Source organism: Protopterus annectens, chromosome 8.part0, assembly GCF_019279795.1.
Source record: "Protopterus annectens isolate FY-2018-M chromosome 8.part0, PAN1.0, whole genome shotgun sequence".
Classification (NCBI taxonomy): domain Eukaryota; kingdom Metazoa; phylum Chordata; order Ceratodontiformes; family Protopteridae; genus Protopterus; species Protopterus annectens.
In genome coordinates this window covers 1,753,958,911-1,753,985,273 of record NC_056741.1, presented here as the reverse complement: position 1 = coordinate 1,753,985,273, position 26,363 = coordinate 1,753,958,911, and the positions used below count along the sequence as shown (strand labels likewise).

At 40.2% G+C, this 26,363-nt stretch overlaps 1 protein-coding gene across 1 annotated transcript in view; it reads left to right on the top strand.

The window, feature by feature from the left end:
• LOC122809619 (cytochrome P450 2J6-like) overlaps positions 1–26,363 on the top strand; it is a 691,727-nt gene that overhangs the window by 509,526 nt on the left and 155,838 nt on the right. The window contains exon 7 of the mRNA XM_044081252.1: positions 16,707–16,894. Coding sequence (XP_043937187.1) covers positions 16,707–16,894 — 188 coding nt within the window. The remainder of the gene's footprint in view (positions 1–16,706; positions 16,895–26,363) is intronic.

The window sequence follows — 26,363 nt, the reverse complement described above, 5'->3', positions numbered from 1 at the left end:
ACCTGATGTGTGCAATGCACTTACTGTTGTAATCATACTATGTCATACCATAGTAAAAGCAAAACCCACACTGCATTGACCAACAGTGACACACACACACACACACAGTCAGCATTTAAACCCCTACCTAGCTATGTTATGATACTAGATAGCGATGCATTAACACGGCACGCTACCTGCTTTATTGGGTGGTTTCCCTTCTCCGGCTGTATTTGTAGGACGGTGACATCATCAATCTTTCCAAAGAGGACTGTACCTCTTTTAGTGTGTTTTCCCAGTCTCCAAAAAGGGCACTTCTTTCAAAGACAATTGCACACACACACCCTACACACACACACACACTGAGTGTTTGCAAGATTCAAACCCCTACCTAACTATGTTATGATACTACAGGGAGATGTATTAGCACGGTGAGCTATTTACTTTTCTGTCTGATTTCCCTTCTCCTGCTGTATTTGTAGGATGGTGACATCATCAGACCTTCCAAAGAGGAATGTACCTCTTTTAGTGAGTTGTCCTAGTCTCCAAAAAGGGGACACCTCTCAAAGGAAACTGCACACATACACCCCCCCACACACACACACACACTCACTGTTTGCAGGATTCAACTATGTTATGATACTAGAAAGAGATGCATTAACATGGCACGCTATTTGCTTTACTGGCTAGTTTCCCTTCTGCTGCTGTATTTATAGGATGGTGACATCATCAGACTGGACATGGTGATGTGTGTACACTTTGTTTTATGCCATTCCAGAAATGGTCCGTGTGGGTCAGCAGGTGTCAACAGCTTGAACAAGACCTCAGAATCCTTACCTTGTGTGATCTATCTGTGGGCACATTGACATTCCGTCATATGTCAACACATATTTATGCACAGCTTGTTGGTTTTGTGGATACTACATGTGTCTGGGATGTTGATAAAGGGCTATTCAAAGTCTATGTGACACATGTGTAGATGTGTTCATTGATGTATGCCCTGGGTGGCTGCCTTGCAAACAGTCTAGCATGTTTGGGAACCATGATCCGCACATGAACATACCACAGTTGGTAGGGTTATGTGTATGTCAGCTTCCAATAGCTCTGTTTATGACTGCAACCATGATGGACTCCATGACCTTGCAGATCAGACTTCATAGGCGTACTGGACTTGACTTCCCATGGTGTGTTGTGCACCAACACTTGTGGGGAGTGCCATATGTAGCTGTGACACATTCAACGGTTCCACATCCTGTGTAGTGGGTGAGGCTCAGCTGACTGTTCAGGTGCATGATCTGTTCTGTAGTTTGTGCATGACACATATTGGGAATCATTGTATTCCACTTGCTGACATGCTTTTGGCAGTGGGGGTAGCTGCTTATCCATTCTACATGTGATATCTCCTGGTATGATGATATGGACTATTGTCAGTGGGAGGTGGGTATGTACATATGGGCCTGTCTGTCATGATGTCGGCATTGTCATTCAGGTACAGTTGGCCCTAACTCAGGACATATATGGGTGCACATTGCTATTTATGACATAGCTGAAGGAGGTGTCATGATTCAGTCTGGACTCCTTCTCAGCTACTCTTTACAAAACACCAACGGACATGAGCACTAATCAGGCTGCAGAGTATGTCATGATAATATCCTGGCATGTCCAGGGGTCGGTTTTGTGTGTACTCTCCAGTCCAGCTGGTGGATATTGTGATATTGACACAATGTCACATCTGCCTCATGTACACAGACAACCCTCTCCTCCTCCCGACAAACTCAGATATATGTGTGAGATGCACCTATATAGACATACAGAGTGCTGAACTCTCTCGACCCATGACTGGCAAAGTCTATCAGGTGGTGAAGGTAACCACACACACCACATATCAGTCTCACATATCCTCTAGCAACAGCACTCAATCCACATTATCACACATAGACACACTCAGATGCTGTAAATGTACTCTACCTAAGCAGCAGAGACCTCCAAAGCAGACACACACACACACACCTGCTACCCCACTACAATACCCACATATTACATAGTTAACAATGTCAGTGTGCCACACAGTCACTGCCCTTCAGGCTAAACAACACACCTAATAAACTTGCAATAGGTGACACTTATTGTCAGACACACTGACATACCACTCACCAGCCCTAACAAGAGAATAGTCACTTTGGGCTGTCTGTTGGGTGCCAGGATCTGCTGCATAACACAGGCAGTCAGGTCACTCCAAAGCGAGTACAGGACTGCCACCATCATTGTCCATGCTGGTGTGTATAACCTCAGACTTTACTCCCTGGACCACATGACATGATACATGGAGGAACACTCTGATCATGTAGCCCAGGCCAGTATGACCCTGACCTTGTCTAGCATCTTACACCCACCAATTATGATGTCACAGTATACGGACACACATATCACATTTAACAGTTGCCTAACAAATTTGTTTAATTCATAGGGGATACAGTGTCTTTCAGCCTATGGTGACATGCTCAACATGCCACATAGCTTCACTATGGACAGCTTGCACCTGTCACCCTTGGACTTTGGAATGCTGGCTAAGGCTCTTGCTACCACCATAGTGCCTTTTTTAAGCAGGGCTCAGAAGACATTACAGGTTAAATGAAACTAAGGGTAATGCTGCTCAACAACAGTTGTGTTAACCGTCATATTGCGGCCACTCAGGACTCTCCTCAGCATGGAGGATAGCGATATCTGTGCACTGACAGATGCCTGGTTCAGGCTCGCTTATGCAGACCAGCACTACCAGGTTATGTTTCATACCATGCTGTCTGATAACAAGCCTTGGAACAGACAACACAACAAGGGGGAGTATCCATATACATCACAGATACACACACCTCCGGGTTAGTAGCACTGCACAAAGCATCACAGACCATACATATACAACTGCCATTGTGCAATACTGCCATTCAGTTTGTTGTCTGCTACAGAATACACTCCCAAACTCAGGAACCACACTCAGCTTTTGTGGGAACTATGAAGAATATGAAGGTCTCCACAAACACCATTATATTGTGTGACTTCATATACACAAATATTCACTGGGGATACTACTCAAGCCCCGACACCCTCACCCAACAGTCGCTACAATTTGTAGACTCATATGCTATGGCACAACCAGTCAGCACAGCCACAAGGGGGAATACATATTGGACCTGATCATCACCAACATGGGGACTCTATGTTCCACACCAGTGATATACCCCACATTGGCAAGGTCAGAACATACATGTATCTCACTGGACATACATATACCCTCCACACACCCATCCTGAGTAATCTTGGTGAACTTCTCATGAGCCAACATCTCACTTCACTGCAGCAAGGTGGTATCTTTCAGAGACCCTGAGACAGTGGCAAATACGGCTCACACTGCTGCATCCTTTACATATACATTCTATGGACACCTAGTGGACTGCATGGATTGTGCTATCCCAAATAACAACAGGACTCACTACTCCAATGGCAGGGGACCTGTCTGGTAGACCCCAGCCATTAATAAGCTGTACAACATCAGGAGGAAGCTACTACATGATAGAGCACAATCCCAGACTGGGAAGGCATCTGTGATCTGTACAGGCAGACAGCTACGATCATTCATGACCTTTTCTAAGGGCCGCTTTTACTGGACAATTGCAACAGACATGTAGGACTATCACACAACCTTCTTCAGTTACATCAGGAACCTGGGTGGACACTCACTGATATGCTGTGAGTTACTGCATACTGACTAAACCTACCCTGAACCCACTGGCATTGCCAACATCCTTGCAAACAGGTTCAGTGCAGATGTCTCCCTCCCATCCCTCCCTAAGGAGCAACTATCCATCCCAACAGAGTATAACCTCCCTGACATCATACAATAACAGGTGAGTGCTGCCCTCCCAAAGCGTACATCACAGTATCAATGTGACTAGACGGTGTCCCAGCCTGCATCTTACACGAGCATCATGACAGACGTAACCCTCACATTACATCACTGTTCAATATCGGAGTTACCACAGGATATGTACCCAAGGAATGGTGTACAGCGACAGTGGTCCCACTCCACAGAGTTGGTGCCACAATGGACCACAGACAATATTGCCCTATAAGCCTAAGTAGCCTGTTCTGCAAAGCTATGGAGTGTATTGTCATGGGACTCATACACATAGACATCAGGAACCTATGGATACTGTGTCCTACACATTTCAGCGTTGTTGTGGGTAGATCTTGCCTCTTGAACCTGTTTGTATTCTTTAAACGGCTAACAGGTCCATTGAGATAGGGACGGCTGTCCACATAGCCTACCTGAACCTTGCAAAACCCTTCAACACAATAACCCACTGGGCCATTATGCATAGGCTCACCAGCGTCGATATCTCACATGATGGATTGATACCTGGATCAGGGATAGCACCCACATGGTCAGAATTGCAGGTGCCATATCTGACTATACACCAGTTACACGTGGCATCCCACACGGCTCAGTCCTGGGACCTCTCTTGTTGAGTATATATGTGTCTGATGTACAGGCTACCACAGGGGGAATATGGCTGAACATGTTTGCACTTGACTGTAAACTGGGTGCCATGATCAACTCTCCAGCTGCCACATGCATACTCAAACAGGGTCTCACAGAGATGGATGACTGGTGCCTGAGCCATGGCCTACAGCTAAATGCCATTAGTTGCATAGTCATCCCCTTTGGGAATAACAACATGCCAATACATTACCACATGGATAGTACTCCATTACGTATGGTAGGAGTTGTTAGGGGTTTGGGGACATGACTTGTTTGTACTGTCGCCTTTGACATTCACGTTGCCAAAGTGGTTGGACACACCTTCTATGTGGGCCACCTTATCCCATATGGTTTCACATCTAGATCGAGTGATGTCATTGTGCTCCTATACTCATCACATCCATGCTTGGTTACAATGCCACATTTGGGGTGTACCTTACCCGACACCTGCAGCAGCTGTACTGGCCACGGAAGTTCTTCACCAAGCAGATCTAAGGACTCACACAGATGCCCTGCACAGTTCAGATGCAGTAACTCCAGCTCTACTCAGTCGCTTACCACCTACTCAGATATGATGTGTGCCTGTTGTTTACAGATATACCCAACCCAGAATTACTAGACATGCTCCATCTCAGGATATCTGACTCCCTTGGAGCTACACAATCCAGGGATGTATACCTCAGCACAGATGTTAATAGGACATTGTGGAGGGACAGATTCTTATCCCAGAGGCTTCACTCACTCCAGAATGTAATCCCAGTTTCACATAGGCAGAGCCACCCACTGACCACCTACTGGAGATATCTTGATGATTGTATGGGTGATCGTATGTTTACCCCTGGGATATCTTCTGTGTCCCTGCTAGACAGAGGCACACTAGCCTAAACGTACATGGGCTATCTTGTGTGACCTACTATTCACACACACAGTGTAGTAATCTGACAGGGTTGCGAATGCCAAACACACTCTGGCTAGGCTTGTACATGCCCTAGGGCAGATAGCCTAGTATCGACCTCTAAACCTATGCTAATGTTCAAGATGCACAATGTTTATTGCTGATACTGTTTGCAGGTCTTTATCATCTTTGCTTTACCAGTTTCTATGAACAACTTCGGTATCTGCAGAACATATTTGATTATGACAGGGTTCCACTATATTATAGATGTGTCTGTTGTCATATAACTGTGTGCACAGGGCAGATTGCTGTATAGTGACAGGTTCCTGGGTTAACATGCAACTGCCAGATATGCGTGACCCACTGCTGTACTCAGACATGGCCTAAGTGTCTGAGCATGCCCAGTTCTGCCATTCCGTGTGTTGTTGCCTGACATTTGTCTCATTTATTCAAGTGTGTGAGCATGCCCAGTGTGACCTTTCAGTATGTTGCTATCTGAGGTCCACTATATTTATTGATGTGTGCAAACATGACTGATATTAACATTTATACCATGTGTGTGTTGGAAGTCAGGTTCTGTTCTCACAGCAGGACTCACCTTTGTGTCATACCTCGACAAGGATTATGCTCTGCCTGCAGAGTTTCCATGAAATACTTTGCATAGACTTATCAACATTCCTTCATACCTCTGCAATACTGTCATGGTTTAGTGGTTCAGTACTTTGGCTATAGTGCACAGTATCCTGGGTTCGAGGCCCATCACTGCTTTATATTTTCATACTGAGCAGACCAGACTGCTTAAGGGCCAGTTAAGCAAATATGAGCATGTTGGCTTTTGTTCAGCTACACCCTACTTAGACCAGGCTTGTCCGACATTGCTCAATATTCACCAACATTGCTGGACATTGCCCAATATTACTGAACATTGACCACAGTTGTGCTCATTGGTGTGTGCGAGTTTTTTTGCATATACTACATGGTGGTAAATGCTGTTTAGCACTGCTTTATATTGCTTAACACATGGCAATCATGCCTTAGGTGGTGCTGCAGGGCTGCCTATGTCGGATGCACATACTACACTCACTGTACATGTTTGAAAGCAGGTAGTGTCAACTTAGGCATCCCTTTTACTATATGTGCGAGTTGGAGAGAGGCATCATTTCCAGAGTTCCTACTGAGCCAGTGTATGTGCTATGAGTTGCCTCTTTGCCAAGGCCAAAGCATACTGGGCATGCCTCCTTCTGCCTACTGGGGCAGGCTCAGGTTGTTCCTCCTCCAAGTCACACTCTGCCTGTGATGGCCTTGGCAATGGTGGGGGGCTTTTTGGCCCAGGCCTATGCTGGTCCTGCTGCAGCTGTTTTTGCAGGATCATATTATGTAGCATAGCACATACCATGACAATTTGGGTACATGTAGTTGGTGAGTACTGCAAGGCTCCACCAGATGTGTACAGGCACCGGAACCGTGACTTGAGCAGCCCAAACACACGCTCTATTACATTACGTGTTTGTGCGTGTGCCTCATTATGGCGTTCCTGTTCAGGTGTGTGTGCATTTCTGATGGGTGTCATCAGCCACGGCTCCAGTGCATAGCCAGCATCCCCCACTAGGTGACCATGTGGGATGTCCCCATTGGCAAATGTCTGGTACAGCTGCATCAGATGCCAGATATGGGAATCATGGTAGCTTCCAGGGCAGCCTGCACACATATTCAGTATTATGCCCTGGGCATCACACATGACCTGGCAGTTGATGGAGGGGAAGCCCTTGCAGTTGAAGTAGACCCTACCCCGCTCACCAGCTGGTGCTTTGATGCGTATGTGCGTGCAGTCTATTGCACCCACTACCTCAGGGTATTCTGCTATTTGCTGGAAGAGAAGCATATTGCTGGCCAATACCTCATGGGAATTGGGGAAATATACATGATCACTGCCATGTGCTGACATGGCATCCAGGAACTGGGGTAGTACCCTGGATGCTGATGCCTGTGATATTCCCATCATATCACCAGTTGGTCTCTGGAAGGTACCTGTTGCTAATATTCTTAGGCCAACACATACCTTGGTTTCCACTGGGATGGGTTCCCCTCTGTTGGTTTTGTGTGTGAGGTATGGCCTGCACAGCTCAACAATTTGCTGCAGGAGGTCTCTGTCCACTCTATAGCGCTCCACTATCTCCAGCTCATGTAGCCCCTGGTAGGTTAACCTGGGCCTGTACACTCTTCTCCGTCTCCTCACTGTGGGTTGTCCAGTAGCATTTCCATTGTCACCACCCTCAGCATGTTGCATATGTCACCTTATAACAGCAATGGAAGCTCCTAACATTTCTTTGTCTCAGTACAGCTTTTTCAGTTTTCACTTCTATTAGCTTACTGCAGTGTCTGTTGTGAGAAACATAATGGACTGTTGTTTGCAGAGTTTTAAGTGCTGGGCTGGGCTAGTATACTGCCTGTGTAATTGCCTGATTCTAATTGTTTTCACCTGCTAGCTCTGCTAGTACTCCTTGGTAGCTTCCTACTATTTCTTGTGCTTCCTTTTTCCTTTCTGTTTCCTCTGGGGGGGGGGTGCCGCACACACAAGCGCAAACACGTGCACAGCAGCTAACACGCATGCACACATGCTTACACAGACTAAAACATGCTTATTTGGGTTAAAACACGTGCACACCAGTACAAACATGCTTACAACTCTTTAAACAGCCTTATACATGCTTACTCCGGCTTAAACGCACGCACCCATGCTTACACACGCGCACTCTGCTTTACTCGGGTTTACACACGCGTACACGTGCGCATACACACTCAGCAAGAAACTTTCATGTTATCCATGGCATACACCTTCCATTTCTTGCCTTTCCCTAGCCTACCTGTTGACACACCTCTTTCCATTATGTGTAAATGACAGCTGACACATTCCACTCTGCTCCAATGAGCTTCACTTCTTTCATACATACCCCCTCGTGATGTCACCTATCTTCTACTCTGTTACTACCCATATCCTACTCCTACACTCCACTGACTGTGCTCATTTGCTATATAAACTTGCGATTCACTATCCTAATGCTCATTTACATAGGATTGCCTACTAATGCTTGGTTACATGTGTTAGACTGAGCTTCCCCCCTTGGCAACCTCTACTTGGTGGCCATGTTGTCTTCAGCTTGCCATTCCCTTGCATTGTACATTAACAATTTCAATAAAATCCACATTTGTGGGTTTTAATTTTTAGTATTCTGGGTTTTAGAGCGCAGCCCATTTGCGCGGCGCTGCACTATGCTTAAACATCGGAAATCGGCAAAAAAAAAAATATTTTTTTATTTTCATATTGCATCAGGAAACATTTCACATGGCCATATATTTGGCCATTGGCATGCTTCCTGCACTGGATGCAACCTTTATTTGGAGCTGTCACGGCTCTGTTTTGCTATTTGCAGAATGGTACTCAGTTGTCAACTGAGTACATTTCTGCAAATAACACTGCTCTTACTCGGACAGGCTTGGGTTTCCTGAATCGCAAATCTACCTCATTTGCATGCCTTTCACCTGCAGTTGAGGTAATTTGCATATCCCAGCCCTGTCTGTGTAAGAGCCGTTTTAGGAGCTCTCTTACATGCCCCTACAGGCTGTTCCTGGATCACTCGTCGGACATGATGGCTGCATGGAGTCTTAACTCTACTCTGACTCCGTGCAAGCCTTCGTGTATCCGGCCCTATGATTCCTAATTTCTAGATTTATTCTGAGACTCTAACTTGGACATTTTACCAAAAGTGAAAAGAAGGCAGTACAGTTTTATCTTGTAGTTATGGAGTTTGATTATAGCATTTTCCACAAGTTTTATAACTATGTCCTTCAACCAGACAGTGCTCCTGGAATACACCAGTACATAAGATATGCCTAATAGACTTATCAAAGATTAACAAATTAATAAAATCATAAAAGTAAAAATACATTAGACAAATGAGATGCATTATGTTTCACTTCAACATACTATTTACATATAATAAATTTAAAAATTACCAATGCAGGATAAAACCTTTTCAAAACTATTTTTGTAGAATAACTACAGTAACCTTAAACAGCACATTTCTTGTGATAACTTACTACACCAGCAGGTGGGAGCTCTACTTAAGCGATGGTGTTCACTTTGCCTAGCTAGTTAACACAAAAAAGAAAATGGCAAACACTTGTTTTGTATATTAGTTTCTGTTTTGCTAAAAATGGAACAGTTGAGATGTATGATACAAAAACAGATCACAAATACCTTCTATAAGCCTGCATACAAACACACACACACACTTCCTATAAGCCTGCATACAAAAACGGAGCACAAAGTGCTTCCTATAAGCCTGCATACACACACACACACACACACACACACACACACACACACACACACACACACACACACACACACACACACACACAGCTTCCTTTAAGCTTGCATACAAATAACAGAGCGCAGAGACCTTCCAATAAGCCAGCATACAAAAACAATGGAGGTTTCTAAGCCTGCATAAATACGGAAACAGTTACGGAGTACAGCCATGGGTAAACAGATAAAGTCCTTACCTCAGCCTTTTCCTTCCAGCCCATAAACAGAGCACTTCTGAAGCAGGCATAATGTGGAACAACTTTGGCGCACTTTTGTGTTTTGAATTTATGTTAGTGTGCAATGCACACATGGGTCCACCTATTGGTCTTACAGCTGTAAAAGTGGGGGGTGGGGGGCACTCCCTCCCCCTCGCTATATGATTCCAGCGCTGATGCTTGATGTAGGTTATTATACAGAAATCTTACAAACTGATTTTGTACAGACCTTTCCAGTCCAGAGTAAAGTCACCTAGAAGAGTCAGTTTATATTGTGCAGAATGTGTTAATGTAGTGTTTATACTTACTTGCACTAGCCAGACTGCAGAGGGAGGGATATATGCTGTGATAAGGTTTATTTTTTACATGCCATTCTGGGGAAATGTGAATAATTAATCAGTTTGGAGCAGTATTAGGGGAAAAATACTTTTGGCTACTAGCATAGTATTAAGTTCACTTGTTTTGTTCACCAGTGCAAGAACCTTGCCACCTATGCAGTTACTAGCTCCTTTGTTCATAAATATTTCAGCAGGTACACAGGAGAGAATGTATGGACTGAAGGTCATCGACTACACCTCTTGTTTTTTTTTGTTTTTTTTTGTAGACGGGGCAGTAGAATTTTTTCAATTAGTCTATAACAGCTGAAGACTAAGTTAGCTGATATTTTCACTACCTATGGCACACTGTTTTCTGGCAAGCAAAAAGCATCAACCATCCCAGTACAATGGGACAAGAATATTTTATACAGCACTGCATACATAGTCTTGCTTGCAAAAGAAATAAAATTCCTAACTCGTGTGTGAGCTGCACCTCTCCTATAACCTCCCTCAATCCCATTCCGTTGTACCTATCCCATTGCTAATTTAAATGTATCAGTTGAATTATACCCTACAACCCAGCTGGAGAATGTCCTCTATGTGATCACTATACTTTCCATAAAATAGAACTTCCATAAGTTTAGGTTGGAATCTTTACTCTTTTTAAAACTGATGACCTTACTGCTTCCTGAATCTTTTTGTTCTTAAGCATTGCACAATGTATCACTCCTTTACAGTCTCTCTTTATGATTTTATGAACTAAGATTATGTTCCTCATTGCTCCTTGCCTCTAGCAAAAAGAGTCCTAGTTGACTCTGCCTTAACATCTGAAAAAAAATGCAGCATTCTAGGTCTGGCCTTATAAATGGGCGAGTGGGGAATACTGACCCTTTATCCCTAGATTAAGTTTCCAAAAGATGAATACTAGCATTTTGAAAGCCCTGAGAGCCCTGGATGGTGGTTCTTTTAATGTTATTACCACAGCTACATGTTCCTCCAAATCAGTTTTCTTTAGTGATGTCCTCACCTAATCTGCACTTAAACCCTGTGCTAGTATGTTCCAGGTTTAGTACATCACACTTTTTGTGTTGAATCTTGGATGTCATCTCTCCCTCTATCTGGCTATTTTCCTTGGAACCTCTTCCTAGCCTCATACCTTCATTAACTACCATAGTCTTATATTGATGTGGTCCATGAAAAGGCTGTTTCACTTCTCCTTAAACTCATTGAAGAAAAGAAGGCCTGGGACTGGCTTTTATGGGGCATCACCGGTCACCTTAGTGGTCCCATGACAGAGTCCAAACTCGTTTTGTTTACTGTCATCCCACCAGATTTCTATCCATCACACCACTTTTTCTCCTACTTGCAGCCTTTCAGCATTACTCAGCAGTCATCCGTTTTATCATGTGAATTGAAGGCTTTGCTAAAGTCAATGGAGATTACATATATGTGGTTAGCCTTGACCAGTTCTAGTGCAGCTTAGTGTTATAAATAAAATCAATAAGACTGGCATGATCTGTTAGCTGCAGACCCATGCTGGATAATATCAGACACTTGGTTATTCTTCAGGAATAGCACCAGTCTCTGTTTCAGATTTTTTCAATTAAGTTTCCTGCTCATTATGTCAAACTTAATGGTCTTTATTTTTTTTTTTATTTAACATTTGTTTACTGGGAAAGTCTGACTTGGAATGAAGCCAATTTACAACAGAGTCCCAGGGAGAAATGGCACAGGTGCATGTATTTGTAAAGTGGGAGGAAACCAGAGTACCCAGAGAAAACCCATACGAATGCAGGGAGGACATGCAGACTCTGCACAGAAGGCACTCCAGCCAATAATCGAACTGGGAAACCTCTTGCTGTGAGGTGACAATACTACCGCTGCACCACTTTACTTCATAGATTTAGTTTGGCTGCTGTGTTGTGGAGAACAAATCTTGGAAACTTTTATCCTCTTTTATAGTACTCCTTACAAGTCAGAAACTATAATCACCTCAGACTGCAACCACATCCTTGATGACTGGGGACAGATTATTTTTTACCTTGACACATTTAGATCATGGTCCAGCCTCTCAGTATTAATGTTTCAGTTGTCTATTTCCCCATTCTTCCTTTCTTCATCATTCTCAGACAGGGATTCCATTCCACCCAGTCAAATGAAAATATGTGCAAAAAATTACTTCAAGACATTATCTGGCTCCTCGTGATCTGTTATGTCCCTCCTTCTCTTGGAAGTTTGACCAGCTCTGTTCCTACCCTTATTCACTTTGCTCTGTTCCAAAAGATGTCCATAACACTTGTTTTACACCTGCTGTCATTTCCTTGTTCCTTTTTGCTATTTTATTTGCCACACCACTTTCCTTTGTTGCTCCTTTCTTAACTTCGGTATTCTGCTTTCTTTAAGTTTTTCTTCTTTGTTTCCAGATTTTATACATTCTCTCCTTTTCTGTTACAGCATTTTGATTGCTCTTCTACACTATACTCTTTTTCTTCTTTTTTTCCACTTGTCTTTCTTTCCTTAACCATTTTACATTTAATTGCTTTGTTATTTTGAGCTCTTATTACACAAATTGTTCATCCTTGCCATGTAATGTCATTCTCCAAATTTCTCCTTCACAATTTTCTGCATCTTTTTATTCCAAACCGCAGTCCCAATTATTTATTTACTTATGTTCTTATTTGTTTACTGGGTTGTCCAGTTGGGCAAAGCCCAGCTTCACCTGACAACCAGTGGAGCCACGAAGAGAAAAGTTCCATGAAACATTAAACACAGAATTCAGGACTCACATCATACCATGAGAAAAAATGTGCAGCTGTACTTGTTACAGTACATGCAAAGTTTAAATGTATTTAAATATACAGTGTCATGTAGATAATATAGGGCTAACAGTATATGGTACTATACATATTATACATAACATAATATAATAATATAATGTTACGCAATATCATAATGTCATACAACACAATGTAATATCACAATGTCATACAAAGCAGTGAACCTTACAGGCAGGGCACATTGATTAGTTTACAGTTTAGTATATATCCTATGTATGTATGCATACATTTATACATACTTTGTTAAATGGTAGGACTGGACACCCTTCGCTAAGGGCCTTAAAGTAGCTGATAAAAGTAGCTGGTGGCAGCTGGAACTACCTTATAGTCTGGGCAGAAAGGGTCATAGCTAGTAAACCTGTGCCTGCTTTTCCCAGGTGTGTGTGTGTGTGTGTGTGTGTGTGTGTGTGTGTGTGTGTGTGTGTGTGTGTGTGTGTGTGTGTGTGTGTGAGTGTGTGTGTGTGTGTGTGTGTGTGTGTGTGTGTGTGTGTGTGTGTGTGTGTGTGTGTGTGTGTGTGTGCGTGTGTGTATGTATGTGTGTGTTTGTATATAAAACAAATCTCAAAGATTGTGTGTGTCAGCTACTTGGGCAGGGGCACGAAGCACTGGCTGGGCAGAGAAAGTGCAGCAGGTCTTAGCTTGGCCACTTAGCCGAGATCTCAAATCTGTAGCTGTGCCAGTGGGGACTCTTATTGGGGATATGGAGAAAGAGGAATAAACCAGCTCCAGATTGACTGTGATCTCTGTATGCTCTTAAGGGAAATTGTACTTTACTGTGTGTGTGTACTTGTCATCCTCCTAGTGCGTACATCCCACACTGTTGCGAATTTTGAGTACTGAGGCTCCTTGATTACTGGACCAGTGCCGGGGCATCACAAGTACAACTTTAAACAGCATTTAAAATAATGCATGCATTATTAATGCTTACATATGCAACATAAAGGATTTAAACTTCATTATAAATACATGTTGTATAAAAACACATTGTGCAGCTCACAATCTTATAAACCTTTACTAGAGTGTAACTGACTAGGACTCAGCTTGTGAATGTTGCGTGGTTGCAGAAAAAATAAAAAACAAGGTAGGGATTTGCTTGGCATGCTGTTCATCTGAATATAGATTGCTGAAACTACTTTCTGAGATCCTGGAAGTTGTACTTCCTCCCCCTTTTGTACAATGTCAGAGAGTGTGTATATATAAAATGCAGGGTGTGGGGGTCCTCCCATACATGTGGGGGGGGGGGGTGCAAAGGCAGTATTGACTGCAGCAAAAAAAAAATTTTTATAAAAATTACCAAAAGCAGTTTTTGGCAATATATTTTCCATCAAACAAAATTTATTGTAAGTAACTTTGATCTTTTGACATGAATCCCAAAAAAGGGAGGAGATAATAATTATATTTATATAACTCTTCTTCTGTAGAGTGGAACCTGAGAATTAGTGTACCATTGTCCATTTTTCTATAGTAGTTACATTTACTTCAACAAATGGACTCTTGAGAAATATAAACTTGTTTATTGAAAGTCAGTCATTGGTCTATATTCCAATATTTTCTGAGATTGTTTCAAACAAGTGGAACTATTTTGGAGACTGTTTCTTCACACATGCCAAGTGTGTGTAGGGGGCATGTTTAACTGAATACTATCATTATTTCTAGTGGTATATGATTGATTTCTAAACTGCAGCCTGCTGAGGAGTAGTGGGCACTAGCCATCATTTCATACTTTGTAATTAACTGAAATGAGCATTAAAGTAGCTCTAGCTGTAGCAGATTGTCAGTTGTTAAAGATAAAATTTGTGGAATGATACTCACACTTGTTATCTGGGTGTATGAATCTAAGTTAAGTTATTCTCAGCCAATTGAATAAGTGCAATTTTGTGCGCAGATAATGCAGTAATTGAACAGAGGATCTATTCTAACATGGAGAGGAGTACATTTATGGCAATGGCTTGACAAGCATCAGTTTTAACAAGTTAAATATTCTGTATGACTTTAAGCAAAGTTGTTCACCTGAACTTCTGTGTGTGTTGGTAGAATAATAGGTTTTGGGATAACATTACTCCTAGGTACATCTGTTGTGTATTGATAGCAAAAAGAACATTGACAGGGCCTATAATGCCAAAGTGATGGATGTTTACTTAATTTACTAAAAATGCCCATCACCATCACTGTTTTTTTGTGTGCATATTGATGGGTATATGGTGTATACATAAGGTAGTATCACAATTTAAATGCAATGATAGACACATACTTACTTTGTTTGTCATTGTTAAGCAGTATCTATAAGCTGCATATAATTTGTGTAACACATGGGGGCTGGGGCATAATAAATAAAATATATGGAATGAATTTTGATATGTGTAGTGCAGTTACCAGTCACAAACCAAGTTCTGTAATCCTATAGTGCAATATATTTAATTTATTGCACAAACTAAACTTCCAAGTAATCCACTAATTAATTGTCCTGTATTTCTATTGGATGTCCAGCAGTGATGTCAATTTGTTTTGTGCCCCCCCCCATCCCTGGCTATTGTTCTAAGTTCACCAGCTGGTGGAGTAGATCACAGTAGCATGACTCATCTTTGACTGTGATTTATAAGTAGCCATTAAATGGCCACAGTAATGCACAGTAAGCATTTATAGGTTCATAGGTTCATAGGTAGGTACTAGGCTATCTGCCCAAAGGCATTTATAAGCCTAGCCAAAATGTGCTGGCTTTCGCCACCCCCTTAGATTAGTTCCCTGTGCCTCTGTCCAGCAGAGCCACTGAAGTGATCCCCGAGGTAAACATTCTGTTTCCCATCCACTCATCACAATTTCTTTTGAAGAGTGTTAGCGAGGAGCTCTGCCTAATGTAGATTGGGATCTTGTTCCAAAGCATGGGAAGTCTCTGGGACAGGAATCTATACCTCCAGCACTTCCTATTTATTGTTGTGGTCAGGTTTAGATCCCTAGAGCGTGTGGCTTGAGGGAATAAGGTTTTCTTTAGGTGGAGCATGTCCATCAATTCTGGGTTGGACATGGCCTTGATTGGCAGGCAGAGATCACCTCTGAGTAGGCGGTATGCAACCGAGTACAGCTGTAATTTCTTCAGTCGAGCTGCATAGGGCATCTGTTTGAGGCCAGTGATCCTCTTGGTGAGGTACTTCTGTGGTCTTTCCAGCTGTTACAGGTGTCTTGTAAGGTACATCCCAAATGGGGCATTGTACTCTATGATGTTAAGTGATCACGGAAGGGGGTGGCAGTTATCACTAAGATCTTCATGTCTGAGTAAATAAAGGATATTAAATGAACAATCCCATAACTCAGTTCAGAAAACCTCATCTACGAGTATGTATCCAAGAGGAACACCAAGTTCTGCCATAAATGACTAATTAAGGTGAGCAGTGTTAAAGGAGTCTCTTAGAAGTATGTCTGTTTGCTTTCTGTAAGATGTTTTTATTAAAATGTACTATGCTGATGTAGACTATGTGGAGTGAATTATTTTGACTTACAAAACAAGATCATTCATAACTGAAAAGGATTTAAATGTATACATGTTACTATTCCTTCTGCAGAGAATTGTTATAGGGAAATTGCATCCATTGCTAGTGGGAAGGAGTTTGTGTCTTATGATGACAGACTAAGGATGCCTTTTACACATGCTGTTGTTCACGAAGTCCTGCGTTTTGGAAATATAGTTCCTCTTGGTGTCCCTCACAGCATATTAAAAGAAACATCATTTAGAGGATATACCATTCCTCGGGTAAGTTAACATCTACCTTCAGACATAATATTAATTCTAACATAAGTTTGTTTGATATTTTTGATACGCTGATTGAATATCATATTATGCAGAGGCACTACTTTTAAACATTTGCACAAATTTGTTTTTAAGATTTGTAAAGTTAGCAACTAATATTCTTATCATTATCAATTTACTACACTGTAGCTTACCTTGCACGAGTAATAAATATATAAAGTAGAATTAAGCTGACCTGAGAGCATCCTAGAAAACAGTAGAAAGTCAACCTCCCAGGAAGCACCTGTTAACATGGTCTTCTCTTTGAAAACAGAAAACAGTACTTGTCTTATTTAGTACCACTGAATTATTATATGGGTCTAAGTTTTAAGATACTCCCTCATTCAGAGGTCAAGAATATGTCCACTGCTGAGAGAAAAGATATTATAGCTCTAGTTTTCATTATATGTACAAGCTGAAATGCAAAGTTAGAAAACAACTTTAAAGTAGGTAGGGTTCACATTTGTAACAAATTTCACTTTGCACTTTTGAAGGGCAGCTTCTAATAACAGTTATTGATTCCTCCTTGTAGATGCGTTTTAATCTAGCTAATATGGAACAGTCAAAAGAAGTGGACACTTAATCAGCAGAACTATTGTGTAATGTGTCCTGTATTGCCAGAATCCAATTTACTATAGTACAAAAATAAGTTTTGCTCAGACTAAAACTGACTTCAATTTACAGCTGTTCAGATGCTCCATAATTTCCAAATGTTTCTGAACAATTTGAATTATTTTGTGTTCTATGCCACATGTTCTCCTAATTTATTTAACGTGAAAATGAAAAGGAGAAGTTCAAGTTTACAATTTCTTGAAGAATTAATAAAATGAATTGGCAACGGTAGAATTAAATATGACACCATGGATGTGCACCAAGTGATGTCTAGTTTACATGGCAACAAAACAGCTTTAAATCATGAAAAGTGATTGTATTATTTTATGAAGCCTCCATATTCAATGTGCAGAACAACAGTCATCCCAAAAGAGGAAAGAAAAGAATGACTATTCACAAAATTTTCAAGAGAAGTTCAACTGTAAATGAGAGTAACTAGATTTCTTGAACAGATCCTTCTAGTGAGAAACATGTTTTCCTTTATTTATTGTCACAATGACCAAATTAATATTATCCAAATTAATATTATCCAGTTACTCAGTCACACACAGCTTGTATGCAGACTTGGGTGGTATAGGAAGAAACTTTAACATAATCACAAATCCTGTAAACTCAGGGAAAAGGGCAATCCTTCATAAGTTATTTTAGATCTTCAAAGATAGATGTTTTGTTAGTGGACCTTTCTTATTGTGTGGCAGTTTCTATTAAGTATCATATCGATAACATATTTGTAATGCTGAACACTGACTTGCACTTGTGAAGAACTGCACCAGCATAAGACAGAGAGACAGACAGACTAGGACAATAAGAGAATTTATCCATTAGAGTATATGAAGCATTGTATAATAAGAAAGAGTTTTCAGTAAAGAACCTGAAATGCTGAAACATCAGATATGAATAAAAACACATATGTAATGAAAAATTAAAAAAATATTCCCTTAGATTTATTGACAATTGTGTAGACTTTGCTGAAAGCCTACAAAATTACAATGTGTTAGAATGATGAGCAAGTCATACCTCAAGACTGTACAGATTTTCACAGAATGTCCAGATTTTTGCTTCATATTTGTGGTCCATTTTTCATGAAATTGTGGTCTTCTGGCAAATTAGTGCACTTCATTAAAGACTGAAGTTAGAAAACAGTGACAGACTTTTGAATTTCAGACTTCATACTCTTCAGAAAATTCATGTTAATCTCCCTATTTACCACTTCTCATTGGTGGAACTAAATGACTGTTTTAGGGTCCATAGACAATTCTTACCCCTATTTATAAATATGTTTTTCTTTTTTTTTTTTTTTGGTTCTCTTATACTGAAGTAATAGCAAGAATACTTTTTTTCGGGTAAATAAGAGTGTATATATTTGTTAATTGTTTGAATTGTTAATTATAAGTGGGGGTTTGTTTGTTGTTTCTGCAATGAATATATTTACTTCTGAAATGTAACTTTGAGCTAAATTATTGATCTTGGATTTTCAATTTATATTTTGTATTAATTAATAAAACTAATAAAGGTTATGGGGAAAAAAAAGAAAATTCATGTTAATGCAAAACCTGTTATTCTATTAACCTTCTAAATTTGTAAGAGCAATATTTAAAAATTGTCCCTATTGTTGGGCCTTTGCCCCACTTTTATTTATGGCTTTGCCCACATTTCTTGCTTTAAGAGGTTGAGAGGTAGGGCAGCAGTGCTCATTAAATATGCATGCTACTCATTGCACTTACATGTTTCCCAGCACCATCTGGTGGCCAGCAACAGTGTTGGCAGCCATGAAAACATAATGGAAAGCATGAACACATAATGTAAACAAAACTCCTTGCCTATAGGCAAATATATTATGCAAAGCACACATTGGCAGTTTATATGAAGTTAGGATAATTGAATTATAAGAATGTAGATGCAGGGAATGTAAAACTGGGAGACTGTACACAGAATACAATGCTAATAGTGCAGGGATAAGTAAGAGGAGAGGCTAAGTAGTTAATGTAGTAATTTTATCTATCCAAATCCACACCTGCCCTGTGTTGGGAAGTGACTGTAATACCCCCTCTTCCTATTGGTCTCTTGACCAATTGATTACACTGTATATGCCAGTTAATTAGTCTTCTTAGCTGCCAGGTTTCTGAATTCTGGAAATGAAAGCAAACCTGTTCTACTCTGTGCCTCTTTGCTAATTCCTTTGTAATTTTGGCTATAAACTGATTACTCTCTGTTATTATTTGACCTGAGGGTGGGAGCCCACTATGCTCAACTTTGCTTCACTCCCTAACCTATTCCCAATTCCCACCCATCCCCCTTACACTACTATTAGTTTTCTCATTTACACATTTCACTTGTGGTTTTATTACCCAGCACCTTCCCAAAACAACCTTACTACTATCGTACAAACACTCCTATTTCTTTTTACCTAATTGCCAACTTCCATTTAATCTTTTAACATGACTCTCTACTACCTTTCTCCCTTGTATACTGTTTTGAACTATATTCTTTCATATTCACACCCCTCCCTAACAGTACCTATCTCTTCTACATTGTATCTTCTACTTTTCCTAAACAGATTCTCTCTTCTTCCTATTTTAACTAAATTCTCATACTCTAGTCTTTTAAACCCCACTATTCCTTACATTCCAGAGAAGATACCAGGACACCCTAACTCTCTTCCCTCATAGAAACTACCCTCCATTCCAGAGAAGATACCAGGACAGCCTAACTCTCTTCCCTCATAGAAACTACCCTCTACCAGCTTTCACAGTCCACTGCCACTAAATATCTTACTGTCCTGCAACTTCTTGTCTCCTTCTTGATCCCTAATTCCCCTCTACCTGCCATCAATAAAATACAGATCCCTTTATTAATCATGTTACACCTCAGTTTATCCTCTATTCGTCTCCTCCTACTGGGTCATCTCACATCCTACCCTGACTCTATAACAGATCTTAACATCCCTTTAACTCTGTCCCAACTACTTACTCATACTTCCTCCACACATCACACCAAACCTATTCAGTGATGCTGCTCACCTTCACTCCAGATATTGATTGATTATCCCCATGTCAACTCCAACCAAAGCTAATTTTCCCTTACTTTGTCTTGTTTCTTGGGCTACATTTAGTGATACACAGGTCTGTTCTTTTACATAAAGCTAAAAATTAAGTGGAAAAATACTATCCAAAATATGTATCAATTCCCCAATATACTAAAATCCTTCCAGTGGGAGACATTCATCCTAATCCTGGCCACACCTATCACAATGAACATAAAAACAATTCTCTTTCATGCACTGCTCTAACACCACAACAGTCAACCCCCAACACCAATAATCTAACTTTTGTTGCAATAAATATTAGAAACATAAGAAATAAAACTGCTGAACTACATGCGCTGATTACCAAGTATAAGACTGATATTCTCTCTGTAACTGAAACTTGGCTTAAATCCAGCATAAATTACTCTGAAATTATACCTGCCAGCTATAATATCATCCATAATGGCTGATAAAAAGGAAAGGTGATAGTATTTCTTTAATATTTCCCAAACACTACCACGTTTCCCCTTACAACAAACCAATACCAAAATTCAATTCAGCAGAGCTTTGTATTACTTTCTTGAAAATAAACAATTATTAACAAATATGTATTAGTGTCCTTTAAATCCATCCTGGTGACAATATAGCTATATTGGAAGATATGCTATAATGGATATCCATAAAAAATCACAGTACATATAATACAAGGTGATATGAATGTCAATTGGTTGGACATAAACTCTAACTACCCCACATCTAGCATGAATGTATATGGTTTCACACAAATAATTAGTAGCCTCCACATATTATAGAAAGACATCAAATTCCTTATTAGACTGAATTATATAGACCCTAGCAAATGCACCACCACAGGTACAATGTCAGATTGTCTCCATAATCATCTTCCAGTGTATACAACCAGACATCTCACACATCCACTTAGACAACATGTATATAAAACAACACACAACCTTTCCAATTTTGCCCAGAAATGTTCATTACTACTCTATCATCTATTAACTGGAACTTCCTAAAAATCATCCCTATAGATGATGCTGTTAATTAATTCAATACAAGTTTCCTGAATATTCTAAATAGCCTTGCACCTCTGACAAGGAAGAGACTAAAAACAAATAATGCAATTTGGCTATCAAAAAAGAGTAGAATGTTAATGCAGGATAGAGAAAAGGCATGTAAAATAGCAAAAAATATAAAAAAACACAATATCCCAAAAACTGTAGACTGCTTCACAATCATACTAAAAAGCAAATAAATTAAGACAAAAAACTATACTATAATAACTTTCAGAACAATAGTAGATACAACCCTAAAAATTCTGGACAACCATTAAAGAAATCTTGCATTCCGGTCAAGAATTTCAACTCACTCCCAGTAACTCACCACTTGAAACCACAATTCAGCTCTTATTTCATAGATAGTATAGCATCCCCATCCAAGAATTCCCAAACATCTAACCCTGCCCCAACTGTTACATATCACCACATCCACTTTCACCTTCAAACCTCGGCCCACATTCTGTATAATACAAATCCTACATTTAAATCATGTTTTACTTCAGCTGATGACCTTCTAAGTGAGTACCTTAAAATAGTAGCTTATAGCACTGCTTTTGCTGTCTCAATCCTTATAAATAGGTCAATCCAGGAATCCAACATTCTCTCCCTCTCTCTGCAAAAAAGTCACATGTTATCCCTATGCATACAGGAGGAGATTCAACAGACATTATTAACTTTAAGCCTATAGTAATCTTATCCGCCCTCTCCAAAGTACTTGAAAAATGTATTCAAAAACAATTGCTAAACTATCTCCTACAGGAATAACTCCTATCCCCCACAGAGCATGGCTTCTGTCCTTCCCATAGTAGTAACATTGCACTTCTAATCTATATAGACACTGTCAGTAAAGCTGTAGATAATGGCAAACTAGTCTCCTCCTTATTTCCAGACTTGTCTAAAGTCTTTGACACAGTTTGTCACAGCAAACTTCCACTTCAAATACCCTCATTACATTTGTCTCAGCTCACCCTTCTATGATTCAAAAGCTATCTATCCAATGGGTATCAGTCAGTAAAATGGCACTCCACACTGTCTCTTTCTCTCTCTCTCTCTCTCTCTCTCTCTCTCTGCATACCTCTCAGTCACCATTGGTTACTACAAGGATCTCTCCTTGGTTCCCTCCTATTTATCATGGTCACTAACACGCCTCGCATATCCATACAACAGGCCTCCTTAATACAGTATGCCGATGATGCCATACTCATTTGCACATCTAACAACATGGCACACCTCCAAAAAATTATTCAGGAATCTTAAACAGCCCCTGAAACATAGCTTTGTAACTCACAACTCATGCTCAACCCTAAAAAAAAATCCAAATTACTACTTTTCCACCCAAATCCTTCTGTCATGAACAAACAGACTTTAAAGTGCTCTGTCTTGATGATTCAACCATTGAAGTCACTTTACATAGCAAATTGATGATAATCTTAAATTTGACCTGCATATGCAAAATTTCATAAGAAAAACTCATTAAAAACTACGGATGCTTTAGAGAGCCAAAAGCTTTATCACCAATGCAACTAAAACTATACTTGCCTGACATTTTTTATGGTGTTTCCATCCTTAGTAACCTCCAGGCATTACAAAATCCAAATGCTATAACAATGTTGCTAAATTTGTAGCAGATACTCCTTTCTGAACCCACCACTGTAATATAGCATTGAAAAGCCTAAATTGGTTAGAATTACCCCATCAATTAACATGTGCATGGCTTCTTACCACCTGTAAAATTACTTGTCCAGCATTAAATAACATTCTACCCAACTATATTCCCAGTTGATCATTATGATCCAATGGCCAAAAACTCTCGTCTGTCTACAAACCTATCAAATCTGCTGGGCATTGTCTGTACTTGTACCCTGTTGCTAAGGCCTAGAACTCCTTACCTGTATCCATCAGGTCAATACCCTCCCTCCCATCCTTCAAAACCATTCTGAAAGTCTTCCCAGCCAAAAGCTGACTGTGTTCTTGTTCATCACCAGGATAAACTATTTCCTAAATGTGAACAACACCACTACCCTTTTGCTGTTGTTGTTTTGTAATAAGGGTGTGTCTCTGGCCTCCACCCTTTGTGATAATCTGATTTCCAAAGTCCCACCCTTTACTCTTTCATTGCTATTGTCTGCTGTATAAACTATTTCTGCACTGTTCCCACCCATTATTTTCCATAGATCCATGATACTGAGTGCCTACCTAGCAAATGAGTATTGCTCTTGAGTAAACCTTCTTTACTACATATTGTCTCCTGTTCATTTTCCTAGAGCTCTCCAAAAATTGGGGTCTTAGTCTGAATTCTAGAAGTCTTTTACTTCTATCCAGCACCATCAAGGCAAAGTTAAGTACATTTGATTGCTAAATCACACTTTTGTCATTTTGAGTGATTGCTACTGTCTCCTGCTTTTATGTGTGCATTTCACTGATTTTTTTTGTAAAAGAATAAAAAAATTACTCTTCTTCTCACTGTTACTGTTGTAAGACTGTCTTGAAATTGCCTTCAGCAAGGGCTTTCCAGCTTGTTGTTTAAGTGGTTTGTGGTAGCATGGCACTTGTGGATCTCCTAAACTGTATTTTTACATTGAGGATTGAGTTTATTCATTTTATGGCAGAAGGTGTTTGCCTGGTCTATCCAAGTTGGGAAATAGACTAAAGGACTCATAGTGTAGTCATTTTATTGGACATAAGGTTCCATTAGTAAATTTTCTATTTTTTTCTGTGATGCTATAAAGTTTGCACATTTGCATGTGTTAGCAGTAACCTGTGCAGTAGCATTCACCTAAAAAGAACTGTTCATAAAACTGTACTCTGTAAAGCAACAATATACCTAAAATACCTTGTGTGCAGACAATCGTAGAGTAGCTAGATGGGAGTCAAGTGGCAATATCTACAGATTTAGTTGAATTCAGTATTGCGTAAATATTAAAGTTAGTAGAATTTAATACTGTTTAGCATAATTTGTTCCAATAAAGCTCCCTTAGAACTCTTCTAACCCCAGTACACCCCCGTTGCAGCTCGCATATCAAAGGACTGGATAGTATGGATATGCAATTTCGTAACTTCTCTGTAGCCACCTTGATGGCTATGGGCATCTTGAGACAATATTGGAATTTATTTATTTATTTATTTGCCATTTGGCTGACTGGACACAGGCCCATTTTCAATGGAGTCCTGGGAGGAAAAGCCCCAATAGATACAAGTAACAAAAGACATAGGTTGTAATCTTATTCAGTAGTAACATAAAAGAACATAATTTATACATAATACATATACAAGGTTATACATACAAGACATATATAAAAGAGCATAAGTATAAGTACATAAAAATAGTAGGAAAAAAGTTTGTTTCATGTGTTAAACATATATAATCATGAACTTATATAATGACTATGTCACTTTTACTAGTATGCAAAAAACTGTACAGGGTGTAGGTGAGGAGTTTGGGTACAATGTTTACTGACAACCACTTAATAATCCTTAAAGAAGCAGACACACTATGCGAGAGGAGTACTTACACAATGATACTGGAGACTAAACTTTTGCATGCAAGTGCAAATCAGGTTGTCAAAATGACGCACACCACCCTTGTCACACAGTACATAACACACACATAGATGTGCTGAGGCACTTAAAATAATCTTCTTGAAGTACAAAGATCTCCTAGACCAGACATTGTCAAAGCTATGCCTCAGTAAGTCCAATGGCACTGAGAAAAACAACACATAACACCACACATACTGTAACTGTCAGTGAAGCTCCAAACACTAAGCCAGTAAGACAAGCAAACACAATTCCTAGGACACTTGTTATAGGGGACTCCATTATAAGATATACTGATGCCCCTCTAACCAGGCTGAACAAGGAGAAGATAACTGTTAGTTGCTTATCTGGAGCCAGAATCCACCAAATCAGACATGCACTCAAGTCATTACACCACAGGCACCAGTGGGTTCCATCATAGTCTATGTAGGTGTAAATGACCTGAGATATACCTTCCTGGACTATATGAAGACAGATATTATGGAGTTTTCAAACTGTGTGCCTCAGGCTGGTATGAGTCTGGCACTGATCCGCATATTAACATCACTGAGGATGATGCCACAGTATGAGCAATAAATGATTGATTTCAACAACTGTCTTTCTAGTATCATTCTAAGGGGTTCCAATATCTGTCAGCTTGGGAATACACAGTTAAAAGACCATGTTGCTTTGCCAAGGATGGTATGCACATCTCCCTTGTAAGCTTTTGAATACCGGCTAACTCTCCATCCCCATAGTACCCTTTTTAGGCAATGCTAAATTGACAAAACTGCCAAAATAGCAAAATCAACTCAACTGAACCTCAATGTGTTACTGCTCAATGGCATGAAACTAAACAAAAAATAACACTCCCTCCAAGCCCTCCTCACACTCCAGAATATAGACATCTGTGCAGTTACCAAGACATGGTTTAAAGCTGTAGAGTGTAACCCAGCAGTGCAATGTTTCAGAGCCTTCCACACTTTCAGACCAGTAGCTGCACAGACAAGGGCTAAAGGAGAAAGTATCTCAGTATGCGTAAATAACAAGCATACTTATATACTGGTCAAACCCATGTCCGAAGAAGCTCACAATGCATACTTGGGCCTCTTGGAGACACTTACCATCCAACCCTACTCATGGGAAACTTTAACTGTCCCTCTACAGACTGGGAATTCCACACAGCCTCAAATTTGCAGGCACA